This window comes from Stenella coeruleoalba, assembly GCF_951394435.1.
Source record: "Stenella coeruleoalba genome assembly, chromosome: 12".
NCBI classification, from domain to species: Eukaryota; Metazoa; Chordata; class Mammalia; order Artiodactyla; family Delphinidae; genus Stenella; species Stenella coeruleoalba.
The window spans coordinates 64,176,470-64,195,169 of NC_137158.1; the positions used below are offsets into that span (position 1 = coordinate 64,176,470).

Consider the following 18,700-nt stretch of genomic DNA (forward strand, 5'->3'; position numbering starts at 1 on the left):
CCATCAATACATGCTTTCCCTGCCAGGTATGTGAACTTTCACGTGGATGAGCGATATGTAAGTCATACATAAAAAGCATGTTATTTCTTTATAGCCACACCTCAGTAAGTCAATCTATGTGCTTAAACATGTTTTGGAATATTGCTGTTGGTGCTTGAGAGCAAGTAGGACTTTAAGGTTGAGACTACTTCTTAAAATAAATATACTGGCATCTACCCATCAAAAAGAGTGTGCATTGTCCTAGCAGTTCCCTTGGGAGGGTTTATAATTATTCCCTGGTACTGCTCAGCTCTGGCATCTGGGGCATGCTTCCTTTCAGCTACAACTGTCTTCAGCGGTTGCTTGCATACATGCAAAAAATTCCATCTCATTGTTTTTTTATAGTCACACCTTGTTTTTGCCCAACATAGCACTTCTTACTTGATTACCCAAGTTGGTCAGAAGTGGCTTTGAATGCTTTTGAAAATTAAACCACACCTCAACGATGAAGGTTTGCCACTTAATGGCAAACCTTAACCTGACCGATGCATACAGGTTCTATTGAGAACTCTGAAAAAAGGAGTTTAGGAAATACATTGTGAGATTTTTGTGCACAGCCTCCTAAAATGTCTATTTTGAAGATGCCATTATTAATTTGAATATGTTGGTCTCGTTGTTAGAAAAGCAGTCCCACTTCCTTATGTCATCTCCTGTATGTATGTCTTCCCTTCCCTTTCCCTTCAGACTTGCTTTTTGAGGCCAGGGACTTGATTTTTCTCCACATTTTGTGATCTCCAAAGTGTTTATCCAAATTGAATATCATAGTAACTGTGGAAAAATAGATTCAAATGTGGGTTGGAGTCTCTACAACTTGATAACTTGCCTCAGAAAGGAAAGGATAAAAGAAATAACAGAGTCAAAGACAAACCATTTGAAACCACTAAGGTATTGGAAAGAATAGCTGTTGGGAACTCCCAGTTCCATCACTAGGTGTTTACTAAGTATCAACATACATCGTCCACTTTATTTTTCAAATAATTTTCATAAATCATAGTACTTCTTTATATCCTCACATAAGGAATGTGATGCTTCCACTAACATCTCCATCACTTGAAATTTTCAGAGAGAAAATCAAGATAAAAATGTGAGAAAAAAATTAATAGAAAAAGTAAGAGAGACAAAAATAATGACTTAGTGGAGATTTGGAAGTAATTAGTAGTATTTACTTCTCTTGGCCGTCGATTGGGATTTTGAGGCAAACGAGGTTGAGAGTGTGATCTCAGACTTTCCAGTCAAACAAGATGAAGACAGAGGTGTACAGCAGCCCTCAAGACCACTGTCAAAAAGGTGCAATATTTTTCAATAGGTTAACTCTCCTCCACAGTGACAAGTCCATGCTTTGATGTTTTTGATGGTGACGGGGGCTCGGATCACACCTCTTCAGGGTTGAATTAAGCCTCAATGAAGTTGTGTAACTAAATGTGATAAAATGGACAGGGGATCCACGTGCTGCGCGGGGCTCGCTGAAGATCAGCTCTCTGAGGTGGTTATCCTACCACAAAGATATTAAAACACACTGGTCAGGATAAAAGCAGAACAACGGTGAAGAGGCCACCCACGAAGAGCCAAAGGCTCTGACGACACTGGAACCTCTCAGAGAATGGATCAATGAAGACATTCCCTTTGCTCTTGCTGTTAAAGCTAACAGAGCCTTCAAAGGACTGTGTTGATTCAGGAAGTGAGAAAGTGCGCCTCGGGCACCAGCCCTCTAGAAAACCACAGCTGTAACAAGGGAGCCTTTTGATACCTGTTTGTGGTTGGATTCAGTGTTGCACAGAGCCGCAGACCACAGTGACCTGTTGAAGCTGTCAGTGACCTTGAGGTCGGGCTGTCCTACAGCTGCAAAGCTCCTTACTCCCACCCACCCGGCAATAAATACCATTGTCAGAAAAAAAATCACCTGTTTCATAGGATTCTGCTTTTTGCTGTTGGGTTTTGTTGGTTGATTTGTAGTTTTACAAGAAAGAAATGTAGGTGGGAAAAAGGAATGTTAACTACGTGGTAGTTTATAGATAGAATATGCTTAGAGAAGGATTTAACTTTATTTTCTTGCTAGCATTTTAAATGCAAAATGTAAAAAGTATATTGGCAATTCTCATAAGTCTCACTTTCCCTTTTCATAGGAAGCCCTGCCTGACTCCTAGATTAGATCCGTTGCCTTGCTCTGTGCTTCTAAAGAAGCTTGGTTTCCTCAGTTCTGGCATTTATACTTTGATGTAATCACCCGAAGTTAAAAGCTCCACGAAGAAAGAGGCCCTGTTTTCTTGTTCACCTCAATACCGAGAACAGTTCCTGATACGTATGAATGAAAGATATTGAATAAATGAAAGAAAGAATGAATAAATGAAAAATGCTCAAAAGAAGGTTATTTAAAAATCACATTGTGTCAAGTTGTATTTTAACTTATGAAAACTCAAAATGAATGTGTGGGGTGTGAAGGTTAATTCTTTTTCATTAACTCTGACCATCTCAAATACCTCATTCCCCTAAGTTATTTGCTCCTAAGGCACATGTGATATTCTATTTTGCACCTAAAAACTATCAGCAAATTTAAAAAATAACAACGTAAAGCATTCGGTAGGATAATTCAGAGGACCTTTTACTTCTTTTATACTTTCATCTAAAATGGCGGAGGAGGGCTGACTTGGAGTCATGTGGACAGTTAGCCTCAAGTACGAAAATGGTCCATGCTGGAGCAAGGGTGAAGATTTTGCAATGAACGTGCCACGTAGAGCAACAGAGATGGAGGTCTGACGAGAGTGAACCCCTCTGCTGAAGAAATTTAAACTCCACCATCTTTATTACATACCCATTGACGTTTCTCTCCTTTTTAAAAAACAGGTATAATGATATAATTAAACTAATACAACGTATTAGTTTAAGGTGTACAACATAATGATTCCATGTTTGTACATATTGCAAAATGGTGGCTATCTTTTATGTTCATGTTATGGAAAGTACAGGAGACGACTCATCTCTGCCCTTTACATTCTCAGGAGAGCCTTTCAGACGTGAGACTTCTGCAAAGGTTTCCTTTTGGCAGTGGACAAAGACTAATAAATGCGTTGAGGAGGAAAACTGCATGGGGTTGAAAAGGTAGCTTTTCGGGCTTCCCTGGTGGCGCAGTGGTTGAGGGTCTGCCTGCCGATGCAGGGGACACAGGTTCGTGCCCCTGTCTGGGAAGATCCCACATGCCGCGGAGCGGCTGGGCCCGTGAGCCACGGCCGCTGAGCCTGCGCGTCCGGAGCCTGTGCTCCGCAACGGGAGAGGCCACAACAGTGAGAGGCCCGCGTACCGGAAAAAAAAAAAAAAAAGAAAGAAAAGGTAGCTTTTCTCCACTTTAGAAGCCAAGCTCAAGTCCTGCTCACTGCCCTACAAGCCGCTGGGGGTGTGGTAGGTGTTATAAATTCAACCGTGGCCCCGCAAAGAAATATGTTGAAATCCTAGTCTCCAGTACCTCATAAAGTAACCTTAATTAGATATAATGTCTTTATAGAGGTAATCAAGTTAAAAAGAGGTCATTAGGGTGGGCTTCAATCCAACATGACTCGTATCCTTATATAAACGGAAAATTTGGACGCAAAGAGAGACATGCACAGAGGGAAGATTATGTGAAGAGACAGAGAACAGTGAGTGAAGGCAGAGGATTGGAATGATGCTCAACAGGCCGAGGAATGCCAAGGATTGCCAGCAACCACCAGATGCCAGGAGAGAGGCGTGGAACAGATGCTCCCCTACAGCCTTCGGAAGGAAGCAATCCTGCCAACATCTTGATTTCAGACTTCTAGCTTCCAGAACTGTGAGATAATACATTTATGTTATTTTAAGCTACCCAGTTTGTGGTACTTTGTTATGGCAGCCTCAGGAAAGTAACATAGTAGGTGTCTGTTCCTTGTATCTTTCCTCGAAAATGAACACAATGTTTATTTAACAGAAGCGTGAATGCTTTAAGGGCTGCCAAGTAACCTGGAAGTAAGGATGGAGGGATTGAAGTAGGAGAAAAAAAAAATGTCTGCAAAGTTGAAAAAGAGGAAATTCAAATGGCGGAAGTAATGTAAACAAATGCTTCAACTAAGAGGATACACTTGCCAAAATATCTCATATCACCAAAATACAAATGTTAATGGTATTGAATGGAAAATTTCAGGGGGCTGGATTAAAGGCATACATGTTGAGACTCAAGAAGTATAAGGAAAACTCCCTGACATATCTGTACAGGACAAGGTTTGCCCATTCTCTGCGCCGGGGGGTGGAGCTGGAGTTCGATGATGCGGTGCATAAAGTGATTGGAGAAGCTGAGTGGAAGCCATTTTGGCGTCTCAACGTGCACTGTGGTGACCACCACACTTGAAAAACAGAACTGATTTTGAATAGATAATATTTGTAATCAATAAAAATTTCCTTTCCAGAAGAGTCTCCTTAATTGCGTTAAAGTCCACCGTGACGGACATCATGTGCTCTAGATAAAACATCATACCGGGCTTCCCTGGTGGCACAGTGGATGAGAGTCCGCCTCCCAATGGAGGGGACACGGGTTCGTGCCCCGGTCCGGGAGGATCCCACATGCCGCGGAGTGGCTGGACCCATGAGCCATGGCCGCTGAGCCTGCGCGTCCGGAGCCTGTGCTCCGCAACGGGAGAGGCCACTACAGCTAGAGGCCCGCGTACCGCAAAAAAAAAAAAAAAAAAAAATACCATACTTCTATTCTCTGTATTCTGAGAAGTAAAGAGAAAGAAAATCGCCTCCACAAACTGAAATTGTATTAATATGAAATGCTGAGTTTAAATGAGGGGTCAAGGTCTGTGTCTTATAGGAAAAGACAGCAAAGGTAAAAAGGGAGGGTAACTTTTAGGCATCAGGAACCCTTTGTTCACCAGGAAACTGATGCTGAATCACTTAAGGACCAACATGCCAGGGGCAGTGATTACAATCTGGCAGACCAGCCATGTCATCATGATCTACAGTGAGTGTGCCTGAGAACTTACAGACAATCTGGAACACACACATACAGAAAAGACCAGGAGAGAGAGACGCCTGGCATGACACAACTGGGGAGGTGCTTAGCTGAGACGAATGAAGACAGAGGAAATGTGATGGTTGCAGTCAATGAGCTGAGCAGCTTGTTCTGCATGACTGCATCAGCTTAGAGTGAGGACCAACAATGTGACAAGATGAGAGATCAAGACCTCAGCTCGTTCATGGGAAGAACATTCTAGTAGCTGGAAGTCTACAACGACAGGACATCCTGTCTTGGGTGTCAGGTATCAAGTTTCTTGTGATGAGAGGTGCTCCAACAGCAGATAGGTAATGACTCTGAAGTTATGTTGCAGGGAACATTCACAAGGGAAGCAGTTGGACGGGATTTTAAGGCCCTTTCAAGCCTAGTTTTCTATATCAAAAGGAATTCTGAAAATAAAGCAGAGGAAGTATTTAATTGTATTGTCTTCAGCCAGCATTCTTTTTTAAAAAAGTTCTCTTGTTCTCCAATTTTATATGGAATTGACACATCTTGAGACAGATTATAGAGATTTAATTCATTTTTCTAGTATCACCTTTTGAGTCAAATAATCATAAATGTGGAGCAAGAAAAAGTAAAAATGCTGCCAGAACATCACAATCATAGCATAAAGGTAATGTTATAAATAAGATGAATAAAATGATTTCACTTCTTAAAATATATACTACCTTAAGCTGCAGTTAATACTTAGCAGTCTTTTTTTTTATCATCATGGAAGTAAACATGTCAAAGATACCTGGTAAAATTGTACATGAAGAAAAAGATGCAAGTAGAGAGTCATTTAAAAAGTATCATGCAGGGCTCCCCTGGTGGCGCAGTGGTTGAGAGTCCGCCTGCCGATGCAGGGGACACGGGTTCGTGCCCCGGTCCGGGAAGATCCCACATGCCGCGGAGCGGCTGGGCCCGTGAGCCATGGCCGCTGAGCCTGCGCGTCCGGAGCCTGTGCTCTGCAACGGGAGAGGCCACAACAGTGAGAGGCCCGCGTACAGCAAAAAAAAAAAAAAAAAAAAAAAATCATGCATATAATGAAAGATGCCTTTTAACCAAAAAGGTGACAAAAAGGTCAGTTCCCTGAGTGACATTTGTGAAAAGCACTATGCCAAGCACTTAAAAATAGTTAATGTTTTATGCTCATAACGTTTTATGAGATGCTTCTACTAAAGTATTAGTTTTATAGCATTAATACTAAAAATTAAAAATATATGTTACTGCTTATTGTCTTTGTCTAAAGTTTAGGCTTAAATGCAAAATCTGCATCCTACCTATGGCTCTGAGTCAGAGCTGTATGGAATGGTGCACTCAGGGAACTGACGCCCCTCCTCAGCCCTACCGCCTTGGTTGTACACCATGCCACCTCCTGTGGGTAACAGATCTCCTTTACTGTTCTCTAGGGAGCAAATTCTGCCTTTCCTGGGTTTGTACTCTAGGAAGCTGGATAAATAGCTACAGGCAGTAGGAGCACGTCTTCTGAAAGGGGAGGCTGGTGATACCTATAGCCACATGCTTAGATCTCAGGTATGTGATGCTCTCCAGACATGCTGAGGATGGGCTTCGAGCTGATCAATGAGGAGCTATGTAACAGCCAAGAAATGATAAATGTACACGCAAATGTACAAGAAATCCCTCATGTCTGCTCCAAAGGGAATGGGAGAGAAGCTGGAAAAGAGGACAAGCTTGTTTGATGGAAAGAACATTTGAGAAGACAAATCCTGCTTTAGCTGCAATAGAGCACCCAGATGTAGACCAAGTTCTTGACTTTTAGCATACAATATGTTTAATATCAGGTGCTTTCCTGCGAAGTTGAAGCAAGATGTGGAAACGATTTAGCCTTGATATGAATTTGGCCGGTAGAGTCAGGGCCTACCTTTGAGGATTACAGATTTGTGAAGCAGGAAAGACATATCCTGTTAAGTGAAAAAATGCTAAGTGGAAAAGAGAACCTGTAGTATGCTAGGTTTCATGTGAGAAAGAAGGGGAATATGAGAAAATACACACATATCTGTTCACTGGTGCAGAAGAAATACAGGAAGGATAAACCAGTAACTAAGGAGACTGGTTACCTACGGGGGTGACGTGGAATGAGAATAGGAACCAGATTGTAAGGATGATGAGGGGGCAACCCCTCTCCAAGTGTACCATTTGGTACATCTCTCTCTGACTCTTAAACTACAGTAATGTCTCACATACCCTTCAAATACTCCCAAATCAAGAAACAAAACCAACTAGCATGTGGGAAACCCCAACTGAAATACAAACAGTAACAAATGAACCTAACCTTATTACAAATAGACAATAAAGTAAAGAAGGTGAAAGAAAACCGGTCTAATCTAAGTAACTTTGGTCAACAGTATCTTGACTGGGTATTATAAAGCTAAAGACAAAAGAACTGTATATAGATGCTATAATCTAGTTAGTAAATGTCCTTCTCATAGAAGCATGGGTTAATACTTCTGCAACTCTAAACTAGAAATGAAGAAATAAGTAAATCTATTATAGATAATGATATCAGGTTTCTCACTGTTGGAGAAAGAAGCTACAAATAAAGACAATGAACTCTGTGCTCTTGGAATCACAGGTATCAGTGTAAGCTTATTGTCTTTTGTATACATAGACACATACATATAGATACAGAAATACAGATGTGTGTGGATGCCTGGGTTAGTATACATATTTATAACTTCCAGCTCTGTCCGCTGAGAGAGCCTAGAAACAACATTCTAGTAGCAATGAGTATGCCTGGCAACTAGATTTTGGTTTCTAGATCCTATTCTCCAGTAGAAGGAGCTAGAGCTCCTTGGGGAAGTAGCTGATTCAGCCCTGGGGAAGGGAAAATACAAAATGAACCTGAAACATTTTATGTTGCTAGAAAGCAATGAAATGCTTAAAAAGAATGGGCCTTGTTGAAAGGACATGGGAGCCAAACTAAAAGAGCTTTTAATGGCCAAAGCTGGAACAATTTGAGCAGCAAAATTAATAATAATAGTATTGGATTATAGCTCAAAGAATAAAGTAAATATTTATGAGTCCATATTGATATATTTAAGCAATTGAATAAATAAATAAATGGGGGAGAAGTAAATGCTCTTCTTTGCATTAGAATTCCAATTTAATAAATAGAGAAGGAAAAAATGAAATTAAAAAAATCACCATTAGGCATCATAGTTGTTGCATTCAGTATCCACTGATGAATACTAAATTAGTGGGTGTAAGTTTGAGGAGAAACAGGATATTTGCATGATCTCAAAGTATCTTCCCACAATGTATTTATTAATCAGAAAGTGAAAATAGTAACTATACAGTGAAAACCCCTGCAGACACCACCTAAACCAAATGATCAAGGTTAACATCGCCAGGAAGAAGACACATTGACATCATAAACCCTTTGATATGATGCGCTGGGAAAGACAACATAATCTCTATGGTATTATTGCCCAAAAGGAATAACCTCACTCTAATCAAGAGGAAACTTCAGATGAACCCACATTGAGGGGCAGCCTGAGGAGGAGGTGATAAGAGCTCTTCAAAAATGTCAAAGACATGAAAGCAGAGAGGCTGAGGAACTGTCATAGATTGGAAGAGAGGAAGGAGACACAGCAACTAAGTGTAATAAGGACCCTGGATTGATCCTGGAACAGAAAAGGGGAATTAGTGGAAAAAAGGGTGAAATTGGAACAAAGTCTATAGTTTAGTGAATAGTGTCAATACTATACCAATGTTAATTTCCTCATTCTGAACACTGTACCACAGTTACGTAACATGTTAAAATTAAGAGAAACCGGGTGAGGGGTTTATGAGAGCTCTATTATTTCTATAGCTTTTCTGTAAGTCTCAGAATAGTTCAAAATTAAAAGCTAAAAAGAATAAAATAATGAAGAAAATTTAGTTAGTTCACTGGGATAATTTGTGTGTGTTTGAAAAATATCCTGAAATAATTTCTCAGTGAAATAAAATACCTGATGCTGTTGTGTTCATATCAAAGAAGACACACTTCAACAAATACCCTCATTCTGTTAATTATAGTATATTAGTTCTAATAAGCAGAGATGCTGTATAGACTGCATTCAAAAGCTCCCAACCTAGAGTTTGGCTCATTTGTTCATAGGCATAATAAACAATATTTTTTCCCTCTCTGGGGATTTTGGGAAGCTCTCCTTGAAGGACGCACATTGGAGGTGGGATGCCAAGTCTGAATAGGAGTTAGCCGGGGACAGAGTGGACAGGAACATTCCAGCACAAGGAACTGCAAGTATGAAGTCCTGAGAGGGAAAACGGTTTGGTTTGCTCTAGGAACTGGAAAAAGGCCAGGATAGCAGGAATTCAGTGATGTAAGGCTGGAGACACAGGCAGGAGTGAGCCGTATAAGACCACGTAGGAGAATTCAGATGGAAGCCTCTGAAGGGCTTGAGGAGAGGAGATACATGACCTTGGAAAGTCATCTCCTTCCACTCTCTTACTGGCTTTAAATGCTTGTTTATATTATACTGACCACGGTTCTTTATCTTCACTGAGGAATAAGACATGGGATTGGGCCAACAGGGCAGAGTTTGATAAACCACAGTGATAAACTTCCTAGTGAAACTTCTGTCCCTGGAGACATAAGAGAGTGAAGGTACAGATGTGTATCCCTCCTGCCTTGAGGGAGTGGCACAGACGTTCTGGATTCCTTTAAAAGTTTACCTGAAATGAACTACGAAGAATTTTCCTAAAATGTTGATGCCCCATTGAATTTTTTTTCTTTCTCTTTGGATGTTTGGTATTGTACAGCCTGATCCAATCGCAGAGTTGTGTGACTTCGAACTTTTGTGCTAAAAGTTCGAAAAATTAAAGAATTCGCCTACTGGAGAATGGTAATGTCATATAACTATTAGAAGGTTCACACTGCTCAGCAGATATGGTGGCGGATCAATCAAGATAGAATAGCTCTCTCTTAAGAGCCAGGTATGTAACCACATACCATGTAACCACATATGCCTTCTCACCTGGTTTTCCCAGCAGTCCTCAGGGTGCCTGGAGGCCCAGAAGAGGACAGGAACTCTTTAAGAAGAGCTAAGAAACTACCTGAGTCTCGTGGGTCCGAAAAGAGTTTCTTCTGTTTTGTTTTTTCCCCAATTTTGCTTTGAAGCCAAGAATATTATTACCTTCTAATGTCAGCCTCCCAACCCAATTAAGGAGCAAGCTTTATTTCTTTGATTAGAAATAGAAACAACTAAATTCATATCTGTTAGTTGAGGTTCAGTATCTGGATAGGTCAGGAGCAGATCTTCCCATTCAGCTTACCTAAGAATATTTATCACAAGACAAAAGAACTACAATTTCTGGTAACTTTAGGATTTAGAAGAGAAACTTTTTGTGTATAATGTCTATTGTCCAAAAATCTCTCCAAGATCTATATGCACACAATTCTTACCTTTGTAACTGTATTGAACTTTAGTAACTTTTTCTTTGACTACTAAGGACACCGCAGTTTCATGAACAACTTTCTTCCTGCATTCACTGCTATTGTTCAGCTCTGGGATAAAAACATGGAAGCCTGGATCAAATCTGTACAAAGCACAGTATTCTGGGAAGTTGTGTTGCTTTAACTTTTTTTTTTTTTTTAAAAAAGGAGGGTCCTAGATATCTTGCTTTTAAAAAATTTCTTTCTCTCATACACCAGAAATGCAGAAGGAAAAAAAAAAAAAACGAAATCAGGTTAATGAATCATTCTGGTTTACTGGATTCCAGATGGTAGAGAGTTAACACTTAAAACCAAAAAGCCTTGAGTTACCTATATCATGGATCAGTTCAAAGTTTTGTTACTTGCAAAAAAATCAAAGAGCACATATATGTACAAGATCAAAACTGCAAAGGAAAAAAATGACGTGCCCAGAAAGATCTTACTTTAGAAACGCTGCACTTTCTAGCTCCGGTTCCCTCAAAGCCCACTCTTTCAGGAAGTTTGATTTTTAAAGCGCAGACATCGCCTCCTTCCCTGGGGTGCTCTGTTGAAAGGCTACAGGTCTGTGCGGCCACGGCTTGGGTGGCGGGAACCTGCGACGTGCCGGCGAGTGCAATGCGAAAGGTCACTGTCACCGACCGTAAGTTACCAGCTGTGGGGACCGCTCGGAGCGACCACCGTCAACCCTCCTCTACCTCGCCCCCAACGAAAAGTGTGAAACGCGGAGCGCGCGAACTTGACCCTAAAGCCGGCCCACGCGAGGCAGCGGCGAGTTTCTCCCTGGGACTCCAGGGCTCCCGGCGCTGACCCGCGCTCCTCCCGCTCTGCGCGCTTGAAAGCGAAACCCGGGGGCTGGAGGGCCTAAACCAGCCGGAACTGGGCGGTCGTCGCGGCCCCGGCGCTACCCTCCTACCTGCCCGTCCCGTCGGCGCGGCCACCAGCAGCAGCAGCAGCGGCAGGGCCGGGAGACCGGGTGCCGGGGCCCCTATGGCAGCCGTCTTCGCTGGGGGTCGGGGGGCGCACATGGGCGGCGGGGCCGGGTCACATCTCCGCGGGCGGCCGGTAGTGTCCGACGCCCCCTCGGGCCGCGGGCGGTGGGAGCGCGGCCTCCCCTCGGCGCCCCGGGCCCCAGCTCCCACTGCGCGCCGCGCTCGGGTCGGCGGGGCGGCCGGGGAGGCGGAGTCGCGTCCCGCCGCAGCCCGGGCCGGACGCCAGGGAGAAGGGAGGGCCCGCGACTTCTAGTCCCAGCTCCTCAGGCTCGCTGCTCTGACAATCTGAGACTCTCCACCGCCGCGACCAACGAGATTACTGCTGCAGGGAAAACCTCCCTCCAGTAAAGGGAGCGTGAGCCACGCACACTGAAGAGTGATTCTGGTCTTCGGGCCTGATGGTCATTTCTGTAAAACTTTTGAAATGTCCGAGTTCAGTGCCGGAGGAAGAATGGATATTTATTTCTCCACACACTGTCAGTCACTCTGCCATCCATTGTATTTGATTCCATTGATTCCATTTAATCCTCGTCATCTGCAATTAGGCATTGTCCCATTTTACAGATGAGGAAAGGGACACTCAGAAAGTTGGGGCGTCGGCCTGAACTCCCACAAGCCTGTGAGCAGTGACGCCCGGATTTCCACACAGGCTTGATTCTAGGTCCCATGCTCTTCATAATGGGAGGGCGGGGCTGAAATTAAGAAATGTGCTGAAGAGTCACAGATATAGAAAACAAATTTATGATTCGCAGAGTCACAGATATAGAAAACAAATTTATGATTCGCAAAGGGGAAAGGGAGTAGGGGAAGGGTAAATTAGGAGTTTGGGATTAGCAGATACAAACTACTGTATATAAAATAGATAAACAACAAGGTCCTACTGTATAGCACAGGGAACTATATTCAATATCTTGTAATAACCTATATTATATCTCTCTATATCTGTCTATCTGAATCACTTTGTTGTACACCAGAAACTAACACAACAATGTAAATCAACTCTGACTTCAGTTAAAAAAAAATGTATTGAGGGCTTCCCTGGTGGCGCAGTGGTTGAGAGTCCGCCTGCCGATGCAGGGGACACGGGTTCGTGCCCCGGTCCGGGGGGATCCCACATGCCGCGGAGCGGCTGGACCCATGAGCCATGGCCGCTGAGCCTGCGCGTCCGGAGCCTGTGCTCCGCAACGGGAGAGGCCACAACAGTGAGAGGCCCGCACATGGAAGCAACCTAAGTGTCCATCAACAGATGAATGGATAAAGAAGATGTGGCACATATATACAGTGGAATATTACTCAGCCATAAAAAGAAATGAAATTGAGTTATTTGTAGTTAGGTGGATGGACCTAGAGTCTGTCATACAGACTGAAGTAAGTCTGAAAGAGAAAAACATGTACTGTATGCTAACACATATATATGGAATCTAAAAAAAAAAAAAGTTCTGAAGAACCTAGGGGCAGGATAGGAATAAAGACGCAGATGTAGAGAGTGGACTTGAGGACACGGGGAGGGGGAAGGGTAAGCTGGGACGAAGTGAGAGAGTGACATGGACATATATACACTACCAAATGTAAAACAGTTAGCTAGTGGGAAGCAGCCGCATAGCACAGGGAGAGCAGCTCGGTGCTTTGTGACCACCTAGAGGGGTGGTAGGGAGGCAGACGCAAGAGGGAGGAGATATGGGGATATATGTATATGTATAGCTGATTCACTTTTTTATAAAGCAGAAACTAACACACCATTGTAAAACAATTATACTCCAATAAAGATGTTAAATAAAATAAAATAAAACCATATGTGGTAAAGGACTGTTTGCCTCCCCCCAGCAAAAAAAAAAAAAAAAAAAGAAAGAAAGAAAATGAAGCCAATACGTTTGAGGGGTGAACTGTAAAATAACACATATTAAGATGTATACTTATTAATTTATGAAAATGCAGCATGGGTGTGATTTCCTTAGCGTAAGTTACTCTGTAAGGGAGAAGAGATGTCCATTCTTGGATACTCAGCTGTGGACAGGGCAGGCTCAGAATGTACTAAGGTGATTGCTCCAGAAGTAAACCTGAAGATTAGAGGACAGGTGGCAGTTAGAGGGAGAGAGCTGGCAAGATAAAGTTCTCTGAAAAGTATTGGGGGTGGGGACAAATTCGAGAAAAGGAGAGTTCTGGGGAAATTATAAGCATCTGGTACTTAGAGGATTTCTATGAGCCTTTTAGTCCACTCTGCCATTCTCTGTGGCTGTTTGGGGCCACTAGCAGTTTTTGTCATGCTGTCTGCTTAAATCAAATTATATCCAATATTAAAAATCCTATGGCATCCTATCTCATCAAATCTTCCTCCAACTCTTCAGTTTTTGTTTTGAAAAGTGGTTCATGCATTTTAAAAAATTTTGTAATTGTGAAGCCTAATATGTATACAGAAAAATGCACAAAGGTAGTTGTTCCAACTCAATGAGTTATCACGGAGTGAAAGCATTCGTAAGCATCACTCAAGTCAAGAAATAGGACAATTCTAACCTGACAGAGTCACCTCGCCTACTCTTTCTCTTCTCCTCCAAATCACTCAGGGTGTATTCTATTGTATTTGGCTTGTCTCACTCAACATTAGGCTATAAGAGTTATCCATGTTGTTGCCTGTAGCTGTTGTGCCGTGCTGTGAAGTTATTCATTGCATGACTATGCCACAATTTATTTATGCATTCTATTTTTGATGACATTTAAATTGTTTCTGGTTTGAAGCTATTAAAAGTGCTGCTTTGAACATTCTTGTACATGTCTCTTGCTTATGTGCACATATTCCTGCCAGATACACACCCAGAAGTGTAATTGCTGGATCATAAGACATACCTAATTTCAACCTCAGTAACTTAAATAATGCCAAACCTGATTTCTGAAGTACTTGTAACAATCTACACCCCTATCAGCTGTAATGAGAGTTCTTTTTCCACATTCTTGCTAATATTTGGTATTTTCAGGCTTTATAATTGTAGCCATTTTAGAAGATATGTAGAATTATCTCATTGTGGTTTTCATTTGCATTTTTCTGATGATTAATTATGTTAAGAACTTTTTCGTAAGTTATTAGCCATTTGGATAATGGATAATTTATCAGCCTTTTGGATAACACATAATTAGCTCTTGTATCATGGATCTGCTGAAGTTTTGCCTATTTTTTTCTATACGATCGTGTCTTTTAATTTTATTTCTAATTGGTTTGAAGGAATTTGTTACATCTTCTGAATATGAGGCCTTTCCCAGTTATATATGTTGCAAATATTTTCCTTCTTGTTGTGGCTTGTCTTTCCAGTCTCTTCAGACAGTAATAAAAGAAGTTCTTAAATGTAATCAAGTCTAATTTACCAATTAGTTCTTTTATGGTCATTGCTTTTTTGTGTTCTGTTTAAAAAATGTTATCCTAGCCTAAGATCATGAAGATATTCTTCTAAGTTATCTCCTGAAAGCTTTATTATTTTATTTTTCACATTTCAAATTATGATCCACCTGGAATTGATTTTATATATGATGTAAAGTAAGGGTTCAAGTTTTATTTTTTATGTGAGTCCAACTGACCCAGCACTATTTACTGAAAAGTTATCCTTTCCTTACAGCTCTTCATAAACTGTCTTTCATGAAGGGGTCTGTTTATAACCATCCTCTGTTCTGTTGATCTATTTGTCTATTCCTACGCTAATACCACACTATTTTAATCATCTTTTTGCTGGCAAACAAGTCCTTTACTTTGTTCTTATTCGAGTACCTTGGCTATTTTTTTCCCTTTGCATTTCCATATAAATTTTAGAATCACTTGCAAATTCCCACAAAACAACTTGGCTGAGACTTTTTAAAAAAATGCTTTTTATTGTCATACATAAAATAAGGTGCATAAAGTCCACTAATCTTAAATCTTTCATGTATACACAACCATGTTACCAACTACAGAACAAAATATAGAATATTTCCAGGACTCTGCAAAATTTCCACATGCTCCAATCAATATCCCTCCAACACAGGCAATCACCATTGTGGCTTCCACTACCATCTGATTACTTGTTAATCTTCTTGCCCTTCCTACTAATGGAACCAGATAGCATGTATCCTTTTGCATCTGGCTTCTTTTGTTCCACATAATGTCTTTGAAGCTCATTTATGTTATAACATGTATTAGTAGTTTTTCTTTTTTATTGCTAGGATGTTCCATGATAAATTTTTTATTTTATTTATTTTTTTTGAGGTACGCGGGCCTCTCACTGTTGTGGCCTCTCCCATTGCGGAGCACAGGCTCCGGACGCGCAGGCTCAGCGGCCATGGCTCACGGGCCCAGCCGCTCCACGGCATGTGGGATCTTCCCGGACCGGGGCACGAACCCGTGTCCCCTGCATCGGCAGGCGGACTCTCAACCACTGCGCCACCAGGGAAGCCCTAGTTTTTATTTATGTACTTCTGTACAGAAATTTTGCAAAGGTAGTACAGAGAATTTCAGCATACTCCTCATCCCATTACATTACCATGGTAAATTTTCAAAACTAAGAAAGCTACATTGGCATGTTACCTTTGAGTAAACTCCAGACTTTATTTGGATTTCTCTGTTTTTTCCATTTTTGTTCCAGGACCCAATCCAGGGTACCACATTGCTTGCGACAGCCATGGCTCAGTCTCCTCTGGTCTGTGATAGTTTCTCAATATTTCCATGTGTTCATGAACTAGACTGTCTTAAGGAATATTGGCCAGGGACCCTGTAGATTGAAAAAATATCTATGAATAATTTAAAAATACCAATATGAGTCTAGCAAGTTTTCTAGACATAAATTCAATATCCAAAAAGCAATTGCACATCTGTACACCAACATTAAACAGGTAGAAAATTAAATAAAATATTGTTTATAATAGTATGAAAGATACCTAGTATGTGAGAAACCTTTAAGAAAATGTATGAAATTCCAATCAATGACATTGAAGAATAATTTTTTTTTAGGTGGGGAGATATGAATTGTAGTTATGGATTGAGGACTCAATATCTGTTAAAATTAGGTCATATATTCAATGACCACAGATTCAAATCTAATCGAAATTTTAACAGACCTTTGTGAAACTTAACAAGGGGATTATAAAATTTGTGTGGAATTGCAAAGGTCCAGAAATAAAGACTTTTTTTTTAAAGTTCAGATGGAAGGACTTTCCCTTCCACATATCAAGCCTTATTGTAAAGTTACAGCAAGGAAAGGTGGTAAACTAAAAGATCAATGAAACAGTATACAGGCATACCTCAAAGATTTTGCAGGTTTGGTTCTAGACGACCACAATAAAGTGATTATCACAATAAAGCTAGTCCGCGAATTCTTTTTGTCTCCCAGTGCATATAAAGGTTATGTTTACACTACACTATAGTCTATTTAGTGTGCAACAGCATTATGTCTAAAAAAAACTATGTACATACCTTAAATAATACTTTATTGCTGAAAAATGCTAACTATCATCTGAGCCTTCAGCAAGTCATAATATTTTTGCTGGTGGAGGGTGTGGTCTCAATCTTGATGGCTGTTGGCTGATCAGACGGCTGCTGAAGGCTGGGATGGCTGTGACAATTTCTTAAAATAAGACTACAGTGAAGTTTGCTGCATCGATTGACTCTTCCTTTCAAGAATGATTTCTCTGTAGCATACAATGCTGTATGATAAAGTTTTACCCACAGTAGAACAGTGGTCAGTGGAGCAGTCAGAACACACACAACATTTATCAATTAAGTCTTATATGGGTGCAGCTCTTGGCACCCCAAAACAATTAGAGTAATAACATCACACATCACTGATCACGGATCACCATAACAAATATAATAATGAAGAAGCAGTTTGATATTGCTAGGATTACCAAAATTTGACACAGAGACAAGAAGTGAGCAACTGCTGTTGGAAAAGTGGCACCAATAGACTTGCTCGAAGCAGGGTTGCCACAAGCCTTCAATGTTTAAAAAATGCACTGTTTTCAAAGCACAATAAAGTGAAGTTTAATAAAACGAGGTATACCTGTATAACGTCCAGCATTTATAGACATTTGTTGGTGACATTTTACAGATATTTTAGAAGAGTGGGAAAAGAGTGGGATTTCAGTGAATGGTTCTGGGAACATAGGGTATTTATCTTATTTTACACCACATGAAAAACAACTTGAGGTGCATTGAAGAGCTGTTTTAGATTAAATGATGTCCTTTCCCCCTGAAATTTATATGCTGAGGTCCCAACCCCCAGTTCTTCCGAAAGAGACTGGATTTGGAAATAGGGTTGTTGCAGATGTAATTAGTTAAGATGAGGTCATATTGGAATAGGATGGACCTCTAATTAAATATGACTGGTGTCCCTATAAAAAGGAGAAATTTGGATGCAAACGTGTACGCAGGGAGAATTCCATGTGAACAGAAAGGCAGAGACGGGGTCATGCATCTACAAGCCAAGCAACACCAAAGATTGCAGGTAGACCATCAGAAGCTATGGAAGAAGCATGGACCAGATTCCCCCTCACAGGTGTCAGAAGGAGCAAACTTTGCCGACATGTTGATTTCAGACTTCCAGCCTCCAAAACTGTGAGACATTTAAGCCACTTTTCTTAAGGCAGCCTTAGCAAATCAATCCAAAAACTAAACGTAAAGGTAAAACCAGAAAGATTTTGGGTGTGACCCTTGGGTAAGAAAGCATTTCTTAAGTATAAAAAGCATTAACCATAAATAGAAAGATTGGAAAGTTTGACTACATTAAAATTAAGAATTTCTGCTCATCAGAAGACACTGAAAGAGACACTTAAGAGACAAGCTGCAAACTGAAAGACTGTATGTGCATCATATATAACATGTATTATGCAGAACATTATATTATGTATACATATATTTTGGATATATATGTGTGTGTGTATATATATATATATATACACACACACATATATTTTTTCTGGATATTAAGCAACTTTAATTTCAAAGAACTTTTTTTCTATTGAAGTATAGTTGATTTACAATGTTTTGTTAGTTTCTAGTGTACAGCAAAGTGATTCATATATAAGTATGAATTTTATATATATAATATAAATATATTCTTTTTCTTATTCTTTTCCATTATGGTTTATTACAAGGCAGTGAATATAGCTCCCTGTGCTTGCTATACAGTAGGATCTTGTTGTTTATTTATTTTATATATAATAATTTGTATCTACTAATCCCAATCTCTTAATTTATCCCTCCCC

General features: G+C 40.7%; 1 protein-coding gene across 2 annotated transcripts in view; it reads right to left on the reverse strand.

The window, feature by feature from the left end:
• The window catches only part of IL20RA (interleukin 20 receptor subunit alpha), a 34,892-nt gene extending 23,241 nt beyond the window's left edge, over window positions 1-11,651 (reverse strand). Inside the window, exons 1-2 of one of the 2 annotated variants that reach the window (XM_079939710.1) lie at window positions 11,407-11,454; window positions 5,793-6,003 (exon numbers count right to left, since the gene is read on the reverse strand). In XM_079939710.1, coding sequence (XP_079795836.1) covers window positions 5,793-5,809 — 17 coding nt within the window. In that variant the 5' untranslated portion in view covers window positions 5,810-6,003; window positions 11,407-11,454. Of the gene's footprint in view, window positions 1-5,792; window positions 6,004-11,406 lie in introns of both variants that reach the window. The other variant, XM_079939709.1, reaches the window with a different exon arrangement.
• Window positions 11,652-18,700: the final 7,049 nt, after the last annotated feature.